We start from the raw sequence: 17,368 nt of genomic DNA, 5'->3' as shown, positions 1-17,368 counted from the left end.
TTACAGTAACAAAGAGATAGTAACTTTGCAAAACAAAGAGAGAGTGATACCTTAATACAAAGAGCTCTCAGTAGCTCTCCCAGTTCTCTCACCAGGGAGGGCTGACAGCTGCGCTGTTTTAACAAGACTTATTGATAATGCATTTTTAATAATATTTCTAACAGCTAAGAAAATAATATCTTTTTGCTTTGTCACGTAGGCACTGCTTCCTAGAAATGGGACCCGAACTGCAGTCCTGCATCCAGACCCACAGAACAGAATGGGATCAGCCCTTTGCAATACCCCAGTCTGGAAGCAGGCACCCACAGTTTTACTGCTTGGGTCCACCTTTCGCCCTTCACTGCATTAAGCGCCCCTCACTTCACATGGGATGCTGACACACTGCATCAATGCTCAGAGGTGCTACCACCTCAGGAATGTACACAGACAGGGAATAAAAACCCAGACACACAGACAGCTCCAAGGTAGGTAAAAGGTGCCTGTGGTAGATTCTCCTACTCCTTTTTTGACACTTGACAACACTTTACAAAATTTCTCTTCCTTGTGGACCTGAACTAGTGGTCCTGGTGCTACAGAGAGCTTTGCAGAGGGGCTGGCCACCAAATGGAGGAGACCAGAGGCTGGGGTCATATAACATCAAAAAGTAGAGGAGAGGCTGAAGAGCATAACTGGGGGGTCAAGAGAGGAAGCCAGGGAGCAGGGGAAGGAGTGGAGAGAGGAGAAAAAGAGGCGAGAGGGGGACAAGTACAGGCACATGTGTGTGGGGACAGGCAGGGGGCAGCATGGGTGATGGTTGGTGGGTGGGTGTGTGTGTTGGTGGTGGTGAAGGGATTGTGTGTGTACGCGCGCACATCTCAAGAAGGGGCCGTGGGTATTTGTATGCCTCAAGAAGGATCTGTGTGCGGGTGTGGTAAGGGGGGGCGTGGAGCGGGGGCCGAGGCCCACCGCGTGCCCGCCGGGGGGGCGGAGAACGTGTGCAGGCTCCGCCTCGCCCCCGCCCACTCCCGCGCTGGGCTCGGGGGGACGTGCAGCTGCCTGGCGGGCGATGGAGGCGGCGCTGCTGGCGCTGCTTTTGCTGCTGGCGAGGCCCGGTCTCGGGCAGGCGGCGGAGGAGCCTCGCGGGGCGGCGCGGGGGGACGAGCAGTGCCACTACTACGCGGGCGGGCAGGTCTACCCCGGCGAGGCGGCGCGCGTGCCCGTGTCCGACCACTCCCTGCACCTCAGCCAGGCCAAGAGTACGTGCGGGCCGGGCCGGGCCGGGCCCCACCGCCCCCGTGGGGGAGGAGGGGCGGGAGCAGGCGGCGCGCGCGGGACGGGACCCGGGGGGGATGGGGTGCGGCGGCTCGCGCTGTCCCGGGAAGGCCACGTCACAGTGCGGCCGGTGACTCCACCCCCACTCAGACGCACTCCCCGGCCTCCCACACCAGCACCTCCTTCCCCTCCACTCCCCCACACTATATTAGCGCAGGGGCGCTCAACCTTTTTGTACTGGGACCCATTTGTAAACACGGCTGGCCAGTCCTGACCAGTAAATCGGAGGTTTTTTTAAGTTCGAAAGCAGCCACCTGCCCCTCACCTCAGGCTCCTGGGGGTGGGGTGGGGTGTGGGGCATGGTGGTGGCCCCTGGCAGGCTGGAGCTCTGCCAGGGAAAAGCCACCATTTTCCCGTGTTTTTCTCCTCTAAAAGACCCATTTTTAAAACTTCCTTTGTAGCCCTTTTGTGTATTCTTTTGGGTCATGACCCACAGGTTGAGACATGCTGTGCTAGCACACACACAGTCTCGCTTGTGCTCTGCTACGTTCCTGCTGCGCCCCCCTTCACTCCCCTCCCACACAAGTACGCACCCCAGCTCCACGCACACGCACCCTTGTGCGCACTGCACTTTACTCACGTACCCCACACTGCTTCACTTGCACAGACATACACCTGCCACTCTGCTCACAAGCAGTCCTCCCCCCTTACACAACCTCTTCCGTATGCACCCCACCTCACCTCCCTCCTCAGGGGGAGGACAAGGACAAGCAGCAGGCAGTGGGTGTGTGGCAGAGGACCAGGGTAGGAAGGACATGGCATGCATGTGCACTCACACTCCATTCACAAGCACTCCCTTCCTCACACACACCCCATTCATTCACAAGCACCCACACACACACCCCACCTCCCTCATGCACGCACGTGTACACATATACCTCCCACTTTCCTCAAACCGCTCCACTTCACTCGCACACAAGCACTTCCTGACCTGCTTTCCCCCCTCCCCACCCCCCCACAACATGCACCGAGTGTCCTTGGGGTAGGGAGCAAAGGGTCCTCTTCCATATGTCCTTGCATAGCTTCCTCCCCCCCAGTAGCTGGCTTCTGGCATTGCCCCAGGGGCATCCCCAGAATAAGTGCTAAGGTAGGAGGAAAAAACGAGAGGAGGAGGAGAAACAGGCCTCTGCTCAACCTGACATTCAAGAGCAAAGAGGCTAGACCTGTCATGGGTTTGCGGGGGGGACAGCTCATATTTTTACAGAATTCCATTTTATACTTCATATAGATGCAACTCATTTGATGACTGTCTTAGTAAAAGGCCAGATTTGCAGTTCTGTCCCTGCAGTTCTCCCTCTCCTAACTGAAAGATTTAAAAATATTATCTGCTTACTTAAAGGGTCACACTGTTATTGTTTAGCTTCATACACCACTCATTTCAAGGTGGTGGTAGTCTTTGTGTAGACAAGTGGTAGAGACAAGTCATTAACTCTAACCAGACTTACTTTTGCTGTAGTTAGACTTCTGTTCTTTCCTGAGTGGTTACTTGATTTAGCCAACAAAAGCATTCTCCTGTGAATGAATTTTGTTGCAAAACTATATCTAATTTTTTTCCCCTTGTGTTGCAGTTAAATGATTTAATCACCCACTACATTTACAAGAGTGGGCAGAGGAGGAGGGCAGGAATCACTTGAATCAGTTTTGTAGCACAAATAAAATTGCCAGTAGTTGTACTGGCCAATAAGAGTAGAACTGCACTAAATTAAATAAATAAAAGGCTTTCTTGTCCTGCAAAAGTCTAAAATTCCCAAATATCTCCCTTTCTGAACTAGGACAAAAAGTCCATCTCAACATGTCTGATGTTATTCATCCACGTAGTTTGAAAAATATTTTTGATCAGGCCACTGTAAGATATATAGGTAAAAAAAAATCTCAGAACTAAGTTTTAAAACTTTGACATGACTTAGGAAAGTCAAATGGAAATGCTTCAAAAGTCATTTCAAAACCAAAAAATGAATCTCAAATAAAAAAAAGTATTGAAAAAGATTGAGATTCTTCTAATATGAGAAGCTATAAAACCTTTCAAGTTAATAATTTAGGTGTTGGGGGAAAGTGGGGAGATCATTTTATGAAGGAAAACATTTTAAAATCAGAAAATTTCCTGCTCTAAATCCCTGCCCACGCTTTGAAACAAGCAATTTCCTCCTATTTATGTCAGTAAGAAAAGGAGAGAAAACTTGAGATTTCACAATACCAAGACTATTATAAAAATAAAAAGGAAGTGAAGTATTGCCACAAACAATTGAAAATTGAACTAGACTTGGTAAATCATTTAAAGAATATTTTGCTGTGCTTGATGTATGTGTTCACTTACTGCTTGTATTGTACTTGTAACTACTATGCAAAGTTGTAACGTGCATCATAATTTCTAAAATTTCCTAATCAAAACAAGTTTAATGGTGCTCTAAATGTCTAGTGCTGTAATCCATATGGCATATGCCATCTTGCAACAGATGATAATTAGTGGCATATTTATTAACAGAGATCAGTCCCTACATCGATCAGTACCAAATATTACTTAGAGCTGTGTCTAAAGAGAAAAAATTCACACATTTTATTCCATCAGTTTGTTATTGCATCGCCAACACACTTTGTCTACAGGCATAGAATTCACATTGCTGTGGACTTTGATTTTAAGAAGTACTATTTCACCAAGTTCACATTTTTAAAACATCTTCCATTCCAAATTAATACTACTCTCCTTTGGTGAGGAGTAGTAAACACAGTAGTTCCTATTAGCAAATTTAAAACACAGTAAGTTCTATTAGTGAACATTTTTTTCCTGCATAATCTGTTTGGTTTTTTTTGTGAAGAAACATCCAAATTAATTATAGGTGAATTCTGTGTTCTGTGCATCCCATTTTAGGTTATGTATTTCCTGAAATGCATAACCTAAAATGAATCCTGAATACTGTTCTTGGCTAGGAGTAAAACTAGGTTGAAGCAGAGCCACTTTGTGGTGCTAGCATATAAGTTATTCCTAGATAGCGTAGTCTCCCAAAGTCTGAAGTAAGTTTCATATTAAAATAAAGAGTTGGGTTCTAAATAAAGGTCCTAAATCTGTGAGATGTGAACAGCATAACACATTACACGATTAACTACCAGCTGACATGTATGGTTCTCCTAAATGACAATACTTAATCAGGCCACCCTGAACGAACCTGCTGCTCTTCCACATATTACAATTAGACAGCAATTGTTAGAGAATGTTATTTCCCCTACCTGGGTAGCTACCATTCCCAAAAAATAGTATACAACACTGGATAAAATCCGTTTTCAGTGATCATGACATCAGAACCCAAACTAAACTTCTTGTCCATCAGGCTGTTTTCATCCCTACTCTGTTGTATGTGCATGAATCTTGGACAACATATAGGAAATGCCTGAAAGCTTTGTTACGTTATCATCAGCAATGGCTTTGGAAGATCTTCCATATCAGTTGGAAGGACAGAAGAAAGAATGCCAGCATTCTGGCTTAAGCAAGCACCACTATCATTGAAAGCGTGTTTATATAGCACCAGCTCCATTGGACAGGATGTTCCCTAAAGATGTCTGACAACCAGCTCCCAAAACAGGTCCTATACTTCCACCACTCCAGGGGTGGGCAAAGAGGAGAAATCCAAGGACACTTTAAAGGCGAGGCTGAAGAAATAGGCAGACAAGGTTTTTTGGGTAAATCTGATACTTTTTATTAGACCAACTCAAATAGATGGAAAAAAATCACTCTTTGCAGTCTTTCAGGTATAAATACCCCTAGTCAGGCTGAGGAAACATCTGCAGTTAGCAACAAAGGGTATTTGTACCTGAAAGCTTGTGAAGAGGGATTTTTCCATCTATTTGAGTTGGTCTAATAAAAGATACCAGATTTACTAAAAGAACCTTGTCTGCCTGTGTCCTTACACCAACAAGGCTACAACCTATACCCCTAAAGCTGAAGAAATGTAATCTTAACATCAGTACCAGAGAGACCTGAGCACCAAATCATCCCCAGTGCTCTGATTTGTAACAAGGCATTGATCTTTTTGAACAAGATGGTCTCCTTACGGAGATGGATAGACAGGATGGAGAAAGGGGGGGTGGGAAAGGAGTTGTGACCCAACATCACTGGGATCTACTTCCCAGAACTATTTGCCACATTTGCAGTAAACAGGCACATGTCTGATCATCCTCAGTCATTACAAACTCTCCAGTGACTTCCTTATTTACTGGAAGACTCTCATCCTCTTATTGGAGAGACTGCCAACATAGTGGACTTGCCAGTCATGAAATTTTAAAGCAGGGGTGTCCAACATATGTCCTGAAGACCAGATGCTGTACCCAGCCTGCTGGGCTTCTGCCTGGCCATGGGAAGTTGGGGGAATGGCCTGCCTCAGAATCCAGGGCCCTATAGTCTCAGTGAGCATGGCAGTCAGCAGCAAGAGGGCAAGCGAGGGCTTGCTTCACCTGTCATCATCACTGCAGCCCCAGCTCCTCAACTGCTGGATACACTGCTGCCTCATACTGCAGGCCAGACCAGGAGCTACCACTCCAGCCCCAGCATGGTGTTTGCAGCAGGAATGGAGGTGCTGCTGCCACTGTACAAACTAGGTAGGAGTTGCCACAGCCAGAGCCATCCTGTGCCCAGAGCTGTATCCAACCCACAAGGAGCCCCAGGTCCAAATCTGGCCAGGGCAGGAAGCTAGTTTGACACCCCACCTTTAAAAGTAATTACAAGTTTGTGTAGCTACCCAACCTGCGTTGTATTTCAGTATATAAAACCACAGCTGTGCCTAAGTAAGGAAAAAACATATCCTTGGGCACAAGGTGCTAAACAACCACACATATATATGCATGCAAATGCCTCATTTTATACTTATACTTTATTTTGGATGTATTCCATTTCGCAGTCTCAAAGCCAGCACCCCATTGGGAAGGAACAGCAGTAATCAATGGAGAGTTTAAAGAGCTGAAATTAACAGATTACCATGGAAAATATCTCGTCTTCTTCTTCTACCCTCTTGACTTGTAAGTAAAACCAATGTCAATGCACCATTTTTTTTCTGCCCCCTTCAGAATACTGGGAACAGAGCAAGTAAAAATCAGAGTAAAGACGTTGATTGCAAGCTGCACTTGACATTTTGTTGTCTAATGTTTTCTTTTGGTGATGGAAAGAAGCATTTCCTTGGACTTGTCATCTTGCAGTTGTGAAATTTTATGTGATATTTGTCTTTTTTAATGTAGGACTACTTTGGGCAATAACTTTATATACTAGTACTTTGCTGGACAGCATTTCCATTCCTGGTCAAGCATGTAAATCATTGCTGCAAGTGAGAAATGCAGATGAAGTAATACTCTTCACAGCCTACTTCATGATCCCTTAAAGTGATATTCAAAACATGCAATTTCCCCTTTGTCTTTCAGATGTGTACATAACTTAAGTACCCCCCCCCCAACTTGTCCAATTCCCACTCATAATGTTGGTGTAATGGCTCCTTTGACTTCAGCAGCGTTACTCCAATTTCCATGAAGTGAGAAATAAAAGTATGCAATGAAGTAGTAGGAACATTACACTGCTCTAATAGTGTTAAGGGAATAAAAGTTAACCCTTGAAACCTGGCCACTTGCTTTTTTAAAAATCTAAGAACAGTCATTGTGAATATTTAAACTGTAAATTGTAATGCTTGCTGACTGTATTTTCAGTCTTACAGTTTATGAATAGGAGTGTTTCTTTAGAATGTGTCTGTAAACATCTTGATAAACACTAGTAAAAATGCTGTTTCTAACAGATTTGATTTCTTCAAGTAAACAAAAATTTAAGATAAAAACTAATCTATAATTTGTTTTCCATTTTTCTCTACTGAAAAAATAACTAATTTCTTCTGTCAGTGCACAGATAAGTTCTGTGGAGAAATCTTCAATATTCTGAAATGAGAATTTAACCCATTTTAAATTTTAGCACGTTTGTGTGTCCAACTGAGATCATCGCCTTCAGTGACCGAATTGAAGAGTTTAAAGCAATAAACACCGAAGTAGTGGCATGTTCAGTTGACTCTCAGTTCACACACTTAGCATGGTATGTAGCCTGCCCTTTTTTTTTTTTATATATGAAATTATTTGTGCATCCATACTAGGTTATCAACTGCTTCTCCAAATTTAGAGACAATGTCTGATAGACCAGTATTGTCAAGTACATATTGAACTACAAGACATGATCTAAAAATGCTGCCATTTGTTACTTACAAGATGCTCTTAAATGAAAACCAGTCTTTAAAAGTTTATTTTAAAAGATGATAGTGTTCATAACCCAATTGCATATAACCTTATCAGAGTGTTTTCTTCCTGTATGTTAGTTGAAATGATACATACAGTTCATGCATTGGTCTAAAATGATTTTTGCATGCAACATGCTATGTTAAGCATGAAAATTGTCTAAGAAAGAATGACTTCATGAATGGTAATTTTCATGTGACCATAATGTATAATGTGAAGGAAGGAAAATTGGATAACTGTTAACTAAACCTGAGTAAATAAGGCAGAGAGACACAGGAATTTCCTTTGGACTCTGAGATTTGCATAGATTTCATTCAATTGCCTGTGGCTGAAACAGAAGGAAAAGGAGAAAGAAACACACCTACCACATACTAATCGTGTGGCTTTACGCACTTTGTAAAAGTGCTGGGATGCTACAGTTATACAAAAGTTTAATAAAAATCTGAAAAGGTGGCTGAGCCTGCTTAGCAGACCAGAAGTTCATCTCAGAAACAGAATGAGTCCATGCAAGACTCTCAAACAGAAAGAGGTTAAATTAGTTATTCATTACAAGTTAAAACGTGACATTGTCACAATTTGTTTGATAAATTGACACTAAAAAAGGTGCTTGCTATCATTTTTTGGGTTTTGGGTTTTTTTTAAGTTATTAGAATGTAGACAGGGTAGTAGTTTGCCCACAAACGGAAAAGGAACATTTTTCATGTACAAGTGAAGCATGCAAGGAGACCTAAAGAGCAGAATAAAAATGTTTGTATATGAATGAACATATTGGAGAAGGGTGGAAAGCAGACTGGGAGAAAAATGAAGGAATGGAATGAGTATAGACAATTAATTGAACAAATATTGATATTCATAATGAAAAAAAATTCTGCTACCTGCATTAAACTGCTTTTCAGACTTGAGCTCACTTTTTAAATAGCGATTCACACGTAGAACTGAGAATCTTTATTTTACTTACAAAACACAATACAGTTTATTGCTAGAAAGGAACAGCCTAATGTCTCTGGGTACCATCTTATCATCGAGTCTTTTGCCATTTTTAAGCCCCCAGATTTGGGAGGCAAGAAAAAAGAAAACGATAAGAAATCACTATCTTGAAACTTCAATTTTCCAAAAGCCAGATAATTTTGAAGAGCACATGTAGACTTCTAATAATAGGGAAATGAAGGAAATGAATTTAGTCTTAATGGATGAAGCAGTCAAAGCTTTGTAGCCAGAGTCCAAAATAAGTGATGTTATATGAAGCTATGCTGATCCTGTTTATATCATTTCAGTCCCTGACCGTTAAGGATTCAGTCAGAAAATATTGTGCAAGTAAGGGGGAGGAGGGTGTAACAGAAGTCTTCTTGAAAAATAAACTGCTTTTTTTTTTGTCAAAAGGATTAATACGCCACGAAAACAAGGAGGACTTGGGCCATTGAAGATCCCACTTCTTTCAGATCTGACGCACCAAATTTCAAAAGATTATGGAGTATATCTGGAGGACCAAGGACACACTCTTAGGTATAAAAAGCTGCCACACTGCATTCTGTCTTGCTCTAGCAGTTAGAATCATAGAAAGTTGGGGTTGCAACAGGTGTCAGGAGATCATCTAGTCCAACCGCTTGTTCAAAGCGGGACCATCCTCAACTAGATTATCCCAGCCAAGGCTTTGTCTAGCCAGGTCTTAAAAACCTTCAAGGATGGAGAGTCCCACAGCCTCTCTGGGTAACCTGTTCCAGTACTTTACTACCCTCCATGGGGGAAAGTGAGAAAACACTTCCTAATATCTGACCTAAACTTCTCTTGTGCAACTTGAGACTGTTGCATCTTGTTCTGGCATCATACCAACACACATGTAGATTGTGACACTCTACTGTGGAGCTAATTGGCATACTCCACAGTAAAGCACGTGTAGATGTGTGCATTGTGTATACAACCTTAGTCCAGACGAAAACATTTCAAAAGTTAACTTTGTGGGGTTTTTTTATGTAAGAAAAGCTCAGAATTAAAACTTATGGTTCCCTTGTGTGAGTTCGTATGGCTTATCCAGCAAGTATAAAAACCTAATTTTATTCATTTCCTAAGATAAACCACTACTTATTCAAGATTAGTTAATTTAATAAAAGAATAAACCATCTTTGAATGTTTGCCAGCTGATTACCAGTGCACTTATTGTTTACTGGGGCAAAATGTAACAAAATAGTCTGTCCCTGTAAGAGGGAACAGTGAAGTTCAACAGGCTAGTAAGAAAGCCCATCTGGGAAGCATTTGGGTAAGCAGAAATTGTCCCCCCTGGAAGAGTAAGCAAGGTGTGAAGAGGAACAGCTTGCTGCAAGGAGGGGCCAGAGAGCTATGCTAGGGCCAGAGCAAAAAGGTGCTCCTCTTCTAGCTTCTGGGACAGGGCAGAGGGATTTTGTTTACTTTGTTTCTTTGTTCTTTAAAAGACTGAACTTTGCATTAGTGGGGTGGCTGAGGAGTTCATAGGAAGCAAAATTCTCCTAAGAAAGCCAACAGGCTAAGTAGCCTGCATACACAGCAGCATAGTTTAATACAGTAGTGCTGCAGCATCAAATAGGTAATGAAGGTAGACTTGGAAGGAACAAAGTCCTGTCTAAATATTTCTTTTATTAGCTACAGTGCACAAAAGTGAAAGGTAAATACAGCGTCACCCATGATGGAGGGGGGTGCAGATTCTAACTGATGTTATTATGTTATTGCTGAAGAGTACACAAAATAGGGTTATATGGTTAATTTTCAACATAGCAAAAGACTAATGGTGGGATTCTGTACTTGACCAGTGTTTAATACTTATTTAAAAAGTTGAACAGGATGGTAGCAAAATTTGCAGATGGTTACTTCAGTCAAAAATCAGGAAGGGATGCAAAAAACTTGAGACAGTTTCTGTGTTGAAATGGCAGCATGACAGGAAAATAAAAAGCAGCATAACAGAACATTCAAAAATAATGTACACTGAAAGTACATTACTCATGTAACGTACACTCATGCCTTCTAAGGGTGTGAATTTTAACTTTATCAACACAGGAAAAACACCTTTTAGACAACTGAATGGCAACCTTTGCTCAGTGTAAAATTATGGTCAGAGGAACAAACACATTATTAGGATGCATAAGGATAGGATGAAAACACAGAAGTTTTGCCATTATGTAAACCAGTGATATGTCCTTATCTGGAGTATTATGCAATACCAGGAATATCCCCTCAGAAGTCTGAGGCTGGGGAAGAATCTGACCAAAGATTTTGAGACTATTTTTGAAAGAGAAATGAAGTGGCCAATCAATTATGTAGACTAATAAATGGTAAAGAGGGGGCATATCAGGAACTAGGACCTTTTCCTGGAGGAAGAATATTCAGTAAAATTGGAAGGTAGCAAGTTGAGAAGTAATAGAAGGAAATTCTACACAACGCATGGACACTCATTATTTCAAAAACACCTTGAAATCAAGAATTTTGCTACATATAAAAGTATGGTGTACTTGCATGGGTGTCAGCACTTCAAATAGTTCACTGTAGCAACATTTCTAATGAAAGTTTACAAACTCTGAAACCTAACATATGTTAGGGTAACAAACTAATGCAAGATAAAAATTACCTGTTGTTTATAAGTGATGTTTTTGTACATCTCCGATTAGTCTGGTTCTGCTTATTTACAGAAGTAGGCTAGATGGAGTAACCATCTAGTGCAGTACAGCATGGCAGTTTCTGTGATCTACTGTTAGAGTGGACAAGAGCTCTCCGGGTCTTTACATATAAGCATAACACGTGCTTTGCTTTATTAGTATACTAAGTATTTGCAGCCAACCCTTGGCTTATGCATTTCAAAGTGTCTTATATTCTTGGTTAAACAGTTCAGTGCTATTGATACAATACTAAGTCTGCAGTCTACTTAGACTGTACACTAAGAAATAAATATTGTTTTATGGACAATGTTACAGGATTTCCATGTGAAGTCTTTATAATGCCAAATTACTGGATTGGTAAAAATATATATACAGTATTAAAAAAAATACTATCATAATAGAACAGAAGAAGAATGCATTTTCATTACTTCCAATTTGGCTTTGGCATTATCTGAAAAGTGCTGCAGTGAAGGCACTTCTCAGCAACAGAAAAAATGAAACACTGTCAATAAAAGGGTCTTCCATTATGAGATTGGTATTAGAGACTCTCTAAAATGTGAAAGGGTAAGTCCGTAATACTTCGGATGCACAATGAAATAAGTAACAGTAAGGAACTTGCTAAGAAAATTCAGGGTTTAAGACAGAATTTCTTCATCGACCTGTTTGTATAGTGCTTGCAGAACAGACATATATTCCACAGCCTCTGAATACAATGTGAATAACAGAGATAAGAATCATCAGTTCTGTTATCTGAAACAAGAATTTCCTTCTTTTCCCCCCCACAGAGGCCTCTTCATTATTGATGGTAAGAGGGTCCTTCGACAGATCACAATGAATGACCTTCCTGTTGGCAGATCAGTGGATGAAACACTTCGTTTGGTACAAGCATTCCAGTACACCGATAAACACGGAGAAGGTCCTTTATTCAGTATTTTGGCAATGGGACTTGTGCTGAGTTTTTGCTTAACTAAATTAGAAAGGTTTTTTAAGAGTGATTAGGAAACAAGGCATTTGATAGCTTCCAAGACTGATTTATCATGCTATAAAGAGATTTTTGGTTATGTGGTCTCAATATTCAGCAGGCCACATGCTTACTCTCATTATTTACATGTGTGCACACAAAATGCAAAGTAACATTTTTACATCCATTTTGCATGTGCTTTCCACAGCATGACACCAAGTATGAGGCAATGAGAAATCAGAGAGGTAGTCTATAAAGGTGCATATCTACCCCTCTTCCTTCTTAATAAACATGGGCAAGCTAAAAAGTGTTGTCACTATAATTTGTTGGCGACCAAAAAACATGAATGCAATGACCATTTGCGAGACTCTTCTGCTTGTTTTGTACCAGTAAAAAGCATCTCCCACAAATGAGGTGGGGTTGAATGTGCAGGTTAAATGCAGGCTGCAAGTCCTGTTGGTTTTCTTAGGACATGACAATACCCTCAGCTAATATAATTTAGCATAATTAACTTCAGTATTGTTCGTACCTTTGCCTCCATCCAAGTTATGCCAGGTTACACCCACTGGGGTTTTGGCCAGTTTGAGCTTTAAATCTAAAAACTCACAGACACATTCAGCAGCTTCACCAGCTCTGAGTTTCACGTGTAGGTGAATGCATGTGAAGTGACCCAGCTGTAGTTTGTCCTCAGTTTGTATGTTGACATTACCTGTGCAAACAGCTGTGTCCTGTACTCAGATTAAAACACACAAGTTCTCATACTCTCAGTGGTTGATTCTGACAACCAGGCAGCACAACATTTTAGTGAAGCTCTGGAAACTCTACAAGGGCACATGGCTTGCCCACACACACACACACACACACACCCCCACACACTCTCTCACTCTCTCTCTCTCTCTCTCTCTCTCTCTGCAGCAGCATCAGCACCCTCATTATCTAAAACAGCTTTCCTAGGTTGCCCATGAAAGGAGCTATACTAGTAAATACAGCTCCCTATGAACAGCAAATATTAGTTTTGCTCCCAGTCCCTTTACCTCCTAAGCCAGATAGCCAATAAAACAGTTAGTCTGTAGCAAAAGTTTTAGAATAGCTGCATTCCTATACTAATATTTGGTTCCTGGCATTGATTCTAAACAAAACTTGGTTGTCTGCATTTCCACTGACTGGAAATCAGCTGTTCTTATCATAGAACCTCATGTTCAGTGGACTGAGAATCATCACTAGAGATAGTTATTTTGCCAATAATTTCATTAATAGAACCTGGAGAATTTAAAAAAACAAAACAAAACAAAAAACACACAAATCAAATCGAAGCCAAAATATATACAGGCAAGCAGGGATTCCCAGTTTTGATTAACAGAAGAATTTAATGTTTCCCATAAAATTAAGTGTCAGTGGGTGTTATTTTAGTGACAGCGATGTACAAGAACATTACATACTTAATTGGTGCTTGTGTGTGGCACCTTTTTACTGTTTTATTTAAAATTCAAAGAGATTAATTTTCCAAGAGTGTGTTCAGAAAAATAATCAAGTGGGAACACTGATTTTCTTTATACTCTATTCTTTTCTACTAACTCTTTGCTGTTGTTCCTTCCACCCTCAGTTTGCCCTGCTGGTTGGAAGCCTGGCAGTGAAACTGTAAGTAAATACTTATTGTACATGCATTATTGTGTGCGCCAATACAAGTTGTCAGTAAAAATCTACCTTAAAACCACAGTCATTATTTATTGCAATTGCCATATTTTAAGAATTTTTCATACAGAAAGTTTACCTTTTCACATCAGAAGTTTCCTTCTCCCTCAACTTTCCAACAAATGAAAAGTTCCAGCACCAAGGAACTCACTAGAGAAAATTCTCTCCTCCAGATACTATACAACTTAAGAACTAATTGTAAGCTCACTGGTCAAGAACAGTTCTCTCACTTCCTGGCCTATAATGTCTAGCACAATGTGATTATTCAGCGTGCCTAGATAATACCTTCATATAAACAATAACACTGCTCAGGCTAGGGCAGGATTTATAGGGACTGGCAAAAAAGACAGTGTGCTTCTGTTGGAATTCCAAGATGAAAGGCTCAGTTGCATCGTGGTGTCCTTGTTTGCTGCTTTCCAACATGCAATCGTGAGCAGAAGAACAAGGGCCCCGAGTCACTTCTCACTGAAGTAATTAACCTCAGTGGAGTTGGATTAGGCACCAATAGAATAACAAAAATATTGTGATAAGAAACTGGGCTGCAGAAGGCTCCCAGCTTCATAATTAGAACATTGGTATTAGTTTGAGGATGCTGTTTTGTTTGAACCAGCTCCTTTCAGCTGTGGGCACAGCAAAATTATATTTAAAAAGAGCCTTAAAAATACTATTCAAGGTTTGGTAGCATTTGAAATAGTTTATATAGTGTCTATATCTGGTTATCCAGGGCTGTCCAATTTATCAGCCCCCAGGAGTCGTATGCTATGCTGGCCATACCAGTTATGCCAGGCCACCAGGCTGCAGTGCACAGGCATCCCTCCCCATCCCCACCACTGCAACAACAGGCACCCCACCCTACTGGTGCACAAGGTGGGATGTTTAAATTCAATAAGGAAAGTGGATTAGCTGACGCACCGATATTTGGAAGTTATACATTCCGTGATACTGGCCAGCCTAAATAATCCATCCATCAGCAGTTGCTAGGCATGTAACGTTTATCGTAAGGAAGATTGAGCACTTCTGTGAAACAGTGATATTCATAAAATGGAACACCCAGTTAATGGTAATAATTTAGATGTGTAGAAGTTACTGCTATATGGCAGCCACTGTTTTAGTACCTCTATATTCAGCTATTCACTCAGTGCTGAGATGCTTGAGTCTCCCAATGAGTTTATATTGCTACAGTAAATAACAATAATTCATTCTCTACAAAAACTGCTGAGCACTTAAGTTGCAATGTAGTTCAGGAACACATTCTTTGGGAGACATTGACATCTGTAGCCCTGCCGTCTAAATATGTTTGATTTGATTAGATCAAACCTGAAGAAGCCATGAGAGCCTGGTGGCCAAGAGAAGAGCTGTAAGTAACTTTTGAGGCTCTTGATTACAGATGTTAATTCATTAAAATCATTTCGAGTTTGCTTTTGGGGCAGGTCAGACTGGTGTGTGCTCTTTCAACTATGCAGACCTTCTTCCTTAAACTCCTCCCCTACTTTTGCTGCCCATACTCTTCCAACTCTTAGGTATTTCTAAAATAGTAAAAACAGTTGATGAGTAACTTTTAGATGTAGCTTGTGGCAGTGGTTTCAATACATGATGTACTGTTTGCTTTCAGATTAATGCTTTCACTTTCTTTCTTACACAGATAATCCCAGATCCTGCTGGAAAACTGAAGTATTTTGATAAACTAAACTGAAATTTGCTTCTCCTGACCTACACAAGTTACATACAACTTTAAAAAGCTGCCAATAAAGTTTCATTAATTTTGTTATATCCAGGTGTTTGTCTGATTTGTAGCTGCTCTCTCAAAGTACAGGTCTGAACATCCAGCAACAGAAAGAATGGATACAATTTGTCTTTTCTGGTAGGTGTTCCTAAAAGAAAGCTGAGAGCTTTAGCTTGAATTTGCCTATTCCTTTTACGTTGAACTCATGTGGTCTTAGACATTAACCTGCACTAGTAAAATGCCACTAATGCAATCCCTCTGTGTCCTTTAGTTTTCAAAAAGCCGAACAAGTCTGGCTGTATTCTAGAACTAGTGCCACAGCTGAGGAAGTGGCACCTGGCTATTGGTGATAGTCTAAAATCCAAATGGTTGAGTGTCAGAAAAAAAACAAACTAAACCTGAAACCAGGAATACAGCTAGTCCTGTTTTGCCATTTAAATTATTTTCTGTCTAAAGACACGAAACATTCTTGGCTGGCACCAGTTGGCATAGTATCATCGATATAAATGGAACTACACCAGTTTTATCATAGAAAAAATTGAATGTAAAGACCAATCCTTTGCTAACACGTAAACTTCTGTGGTCTTTGTCAATACAATAAGTAGATTATAATTTCCATTATGGATAATTCTCCCTTCACTTCTTCCTATCCACTTGCTACCATAGCACCTAAATTCAGAAGGGGTGAGCTGTAAAATCTTTCTAGACCAGCACAGGTGTTCTGCATGGATTGAATAATATTGGTCACTAAACACTTGGGTTTCATGCACACACATTTCCTCCCACAGATCAAAAACATCACCACTAAGGTATGCTAGTTCTTCACTAGCACTTGGAATCCCTCTTAAATGCGTGTCGTCACGTGTGCTTTGGCAGCCCACTTCCTTTAGATCTTTTCAACATAAGTTTATGCAGCAAAGACAACTGAAAAAGCATCAGTGTTGTGAACAAGAATTAAACCCCTCCGCAAGCGTTACAGTTCAGAGCCCAAGAGCCACAGGAGTATTGGATTCTTTAATGTTCTAAATACAACAGTATCACCGAGGCTTGTTCCTCTTGCGCACTGTATTTCTTACAATGTTTCCTGCCCCCAGGCGCCTGATGAACTCTCACTGAACTATATAGTATGGCTCAGGATACACTTCCTAGATTGTGTACCCTCCCCCAAGTGACAAGCAGACCTCTGTGTGCCTGTACAGCAACCTACCACATTGGAGCCCCAACCTGACTGAGGCCTTTGAGCATCACTGTAATTAAAATACATACAGCCTTTTTTGTACCAGGACCCATTTGTAAACGTTGATGGCCAGTGCCCCTCACTCTTGACCCACTGCCCCCGGCCCCAGCCCCCCACAGGGTGTGGGGCATAGGGAGCCCCAAACAGCCTCTCACAGGCTGGAACTCTGACAGTCTGCAAGGAAAAGCCACAGTTTCCCACATTTTTCTCCTTTAAAAGGAGAATCCATTTTTTTAAATTTGTTGATCAATTTTTAAATGTTGTTCGTAACCCTTTCATCATATTCTTGGGACCCGCTTTTGGGTCACAACCCACAGGGTAAGAAACACTGCTCTAAACAACTCTAGAAAAGTCTTGGTTGTAACAATATTGACCAGAATACATTCCAGGAGGTTTTCATTTTCCTGTTAGCTTCAGATGACAGGTGGGCACTTGGCCATGACTACTGCCTGGGCACTCAGGGAGAGCCCAAGACTCAAACAGATCTAACGTGCCCTTTGCTATGAAACAGCAGCTGCACTCCTCTCATGCAGGTACCAGTAAGAAGTTTGCTACTCCTATCTGTCATTTTACTC

General features: G+C 41.3%; 1 protein-coding gene and 1 long non-coding RNA gene across 3 annotated transcripts in view; both read left to right on the top strand.

Annotated features, from left to right (window-relative positions):
- LOC109305943 overlaps positions 1-256 on the top strand; it is a 20,932-nt gene extending 20,676 nt beyond the window's left edge. The window contains exon 3 of the long non-coding RNA XR_002099776.1: positions 246-256. This is a non-coding gene — a long non-coding RNA (uncharacterized LOC109305943). The remainder of the gene's footprint in view (positions 1-245) is intronic.
- A 738-nt stretch (positions 257-994) lies between these two features.
- On the top strand, positions 995-15,603 carry PRDX4 (peroxiredoxin 4). 2 transcript variants are annotated; one of them, XM_019529174.1, is made up of 8 exons: positions 995-1,235; positions 6,198-6,315; positions 7,247-7,363; positions 8,941-9,063; positions 11,966-12,096; positions 13,745-13,779; positions 15,144-15,190; positions 15,476-15,557. In XM_019529174.1, exons 1-8 carry the CDS (start codon positions 1,046-1,048, stop codon positions 15,477-15,479), a joined length of 765 nt encoding a protein of 254 aa, XP_019384719.1. In that variant the 5' UTR covers positions 995-1,045; the 3' UTR covers positions 15,480-15,557. The 2 variants fall into 2 exon arrangements, with proteins under 2 accessions (XP_019384719.1, XP_019384718.1); XM_019529173.1 differs by lacking the exon at positions 15,144-15,190 and having other exon boundaries at positions 997-1,235; positions 15,476-15,603.
- Positions 15,604-17,368: the final 1,765 nt, after the last annotated feature.

This window comes from Crocodylus porosus, unplaced genomic scaffold, assembly GCF_001723895.1.
Source record: "Crocodylus porosus isolate Cpor-Errol unplaced genomic scaffold, CroPor_comp1, whole genome shotgun sequence".
Classification (NCBI taxonomy): domain Eukaryota; kingdom Metazoa; phylum Chordata; order Crocodylia; family Crocodylidae; genus Crocodylus; species Crocodylus porosus.
This window is presented reverse-complemented; position numbering and strand designations above follow the sequence as displayed.

Coding starts and splice junctions, on each gene's coding strand:
- PRDX4 (XM_019529173.1), top strand. CDS start 1,046: ATGGAGGCGGCGCTGCTGGCGCTGCTTTTGCTGCTGGCGAGGCCCGGT. Junction 1,236..6,197: donor GCACCTCAGCCAGGCCAAGA/GTACGTGCGGGC, acceptor TCCATTTCGCAG/TCTCAAAGCCAGCACCCCAT. Junction 7,364..8,940: donor CAGTTCACACACTTAGCATG/GTATGTAGCCTG, acceptor TTTTGTCAAAAG/GATTAATACGCCACGAAAAC.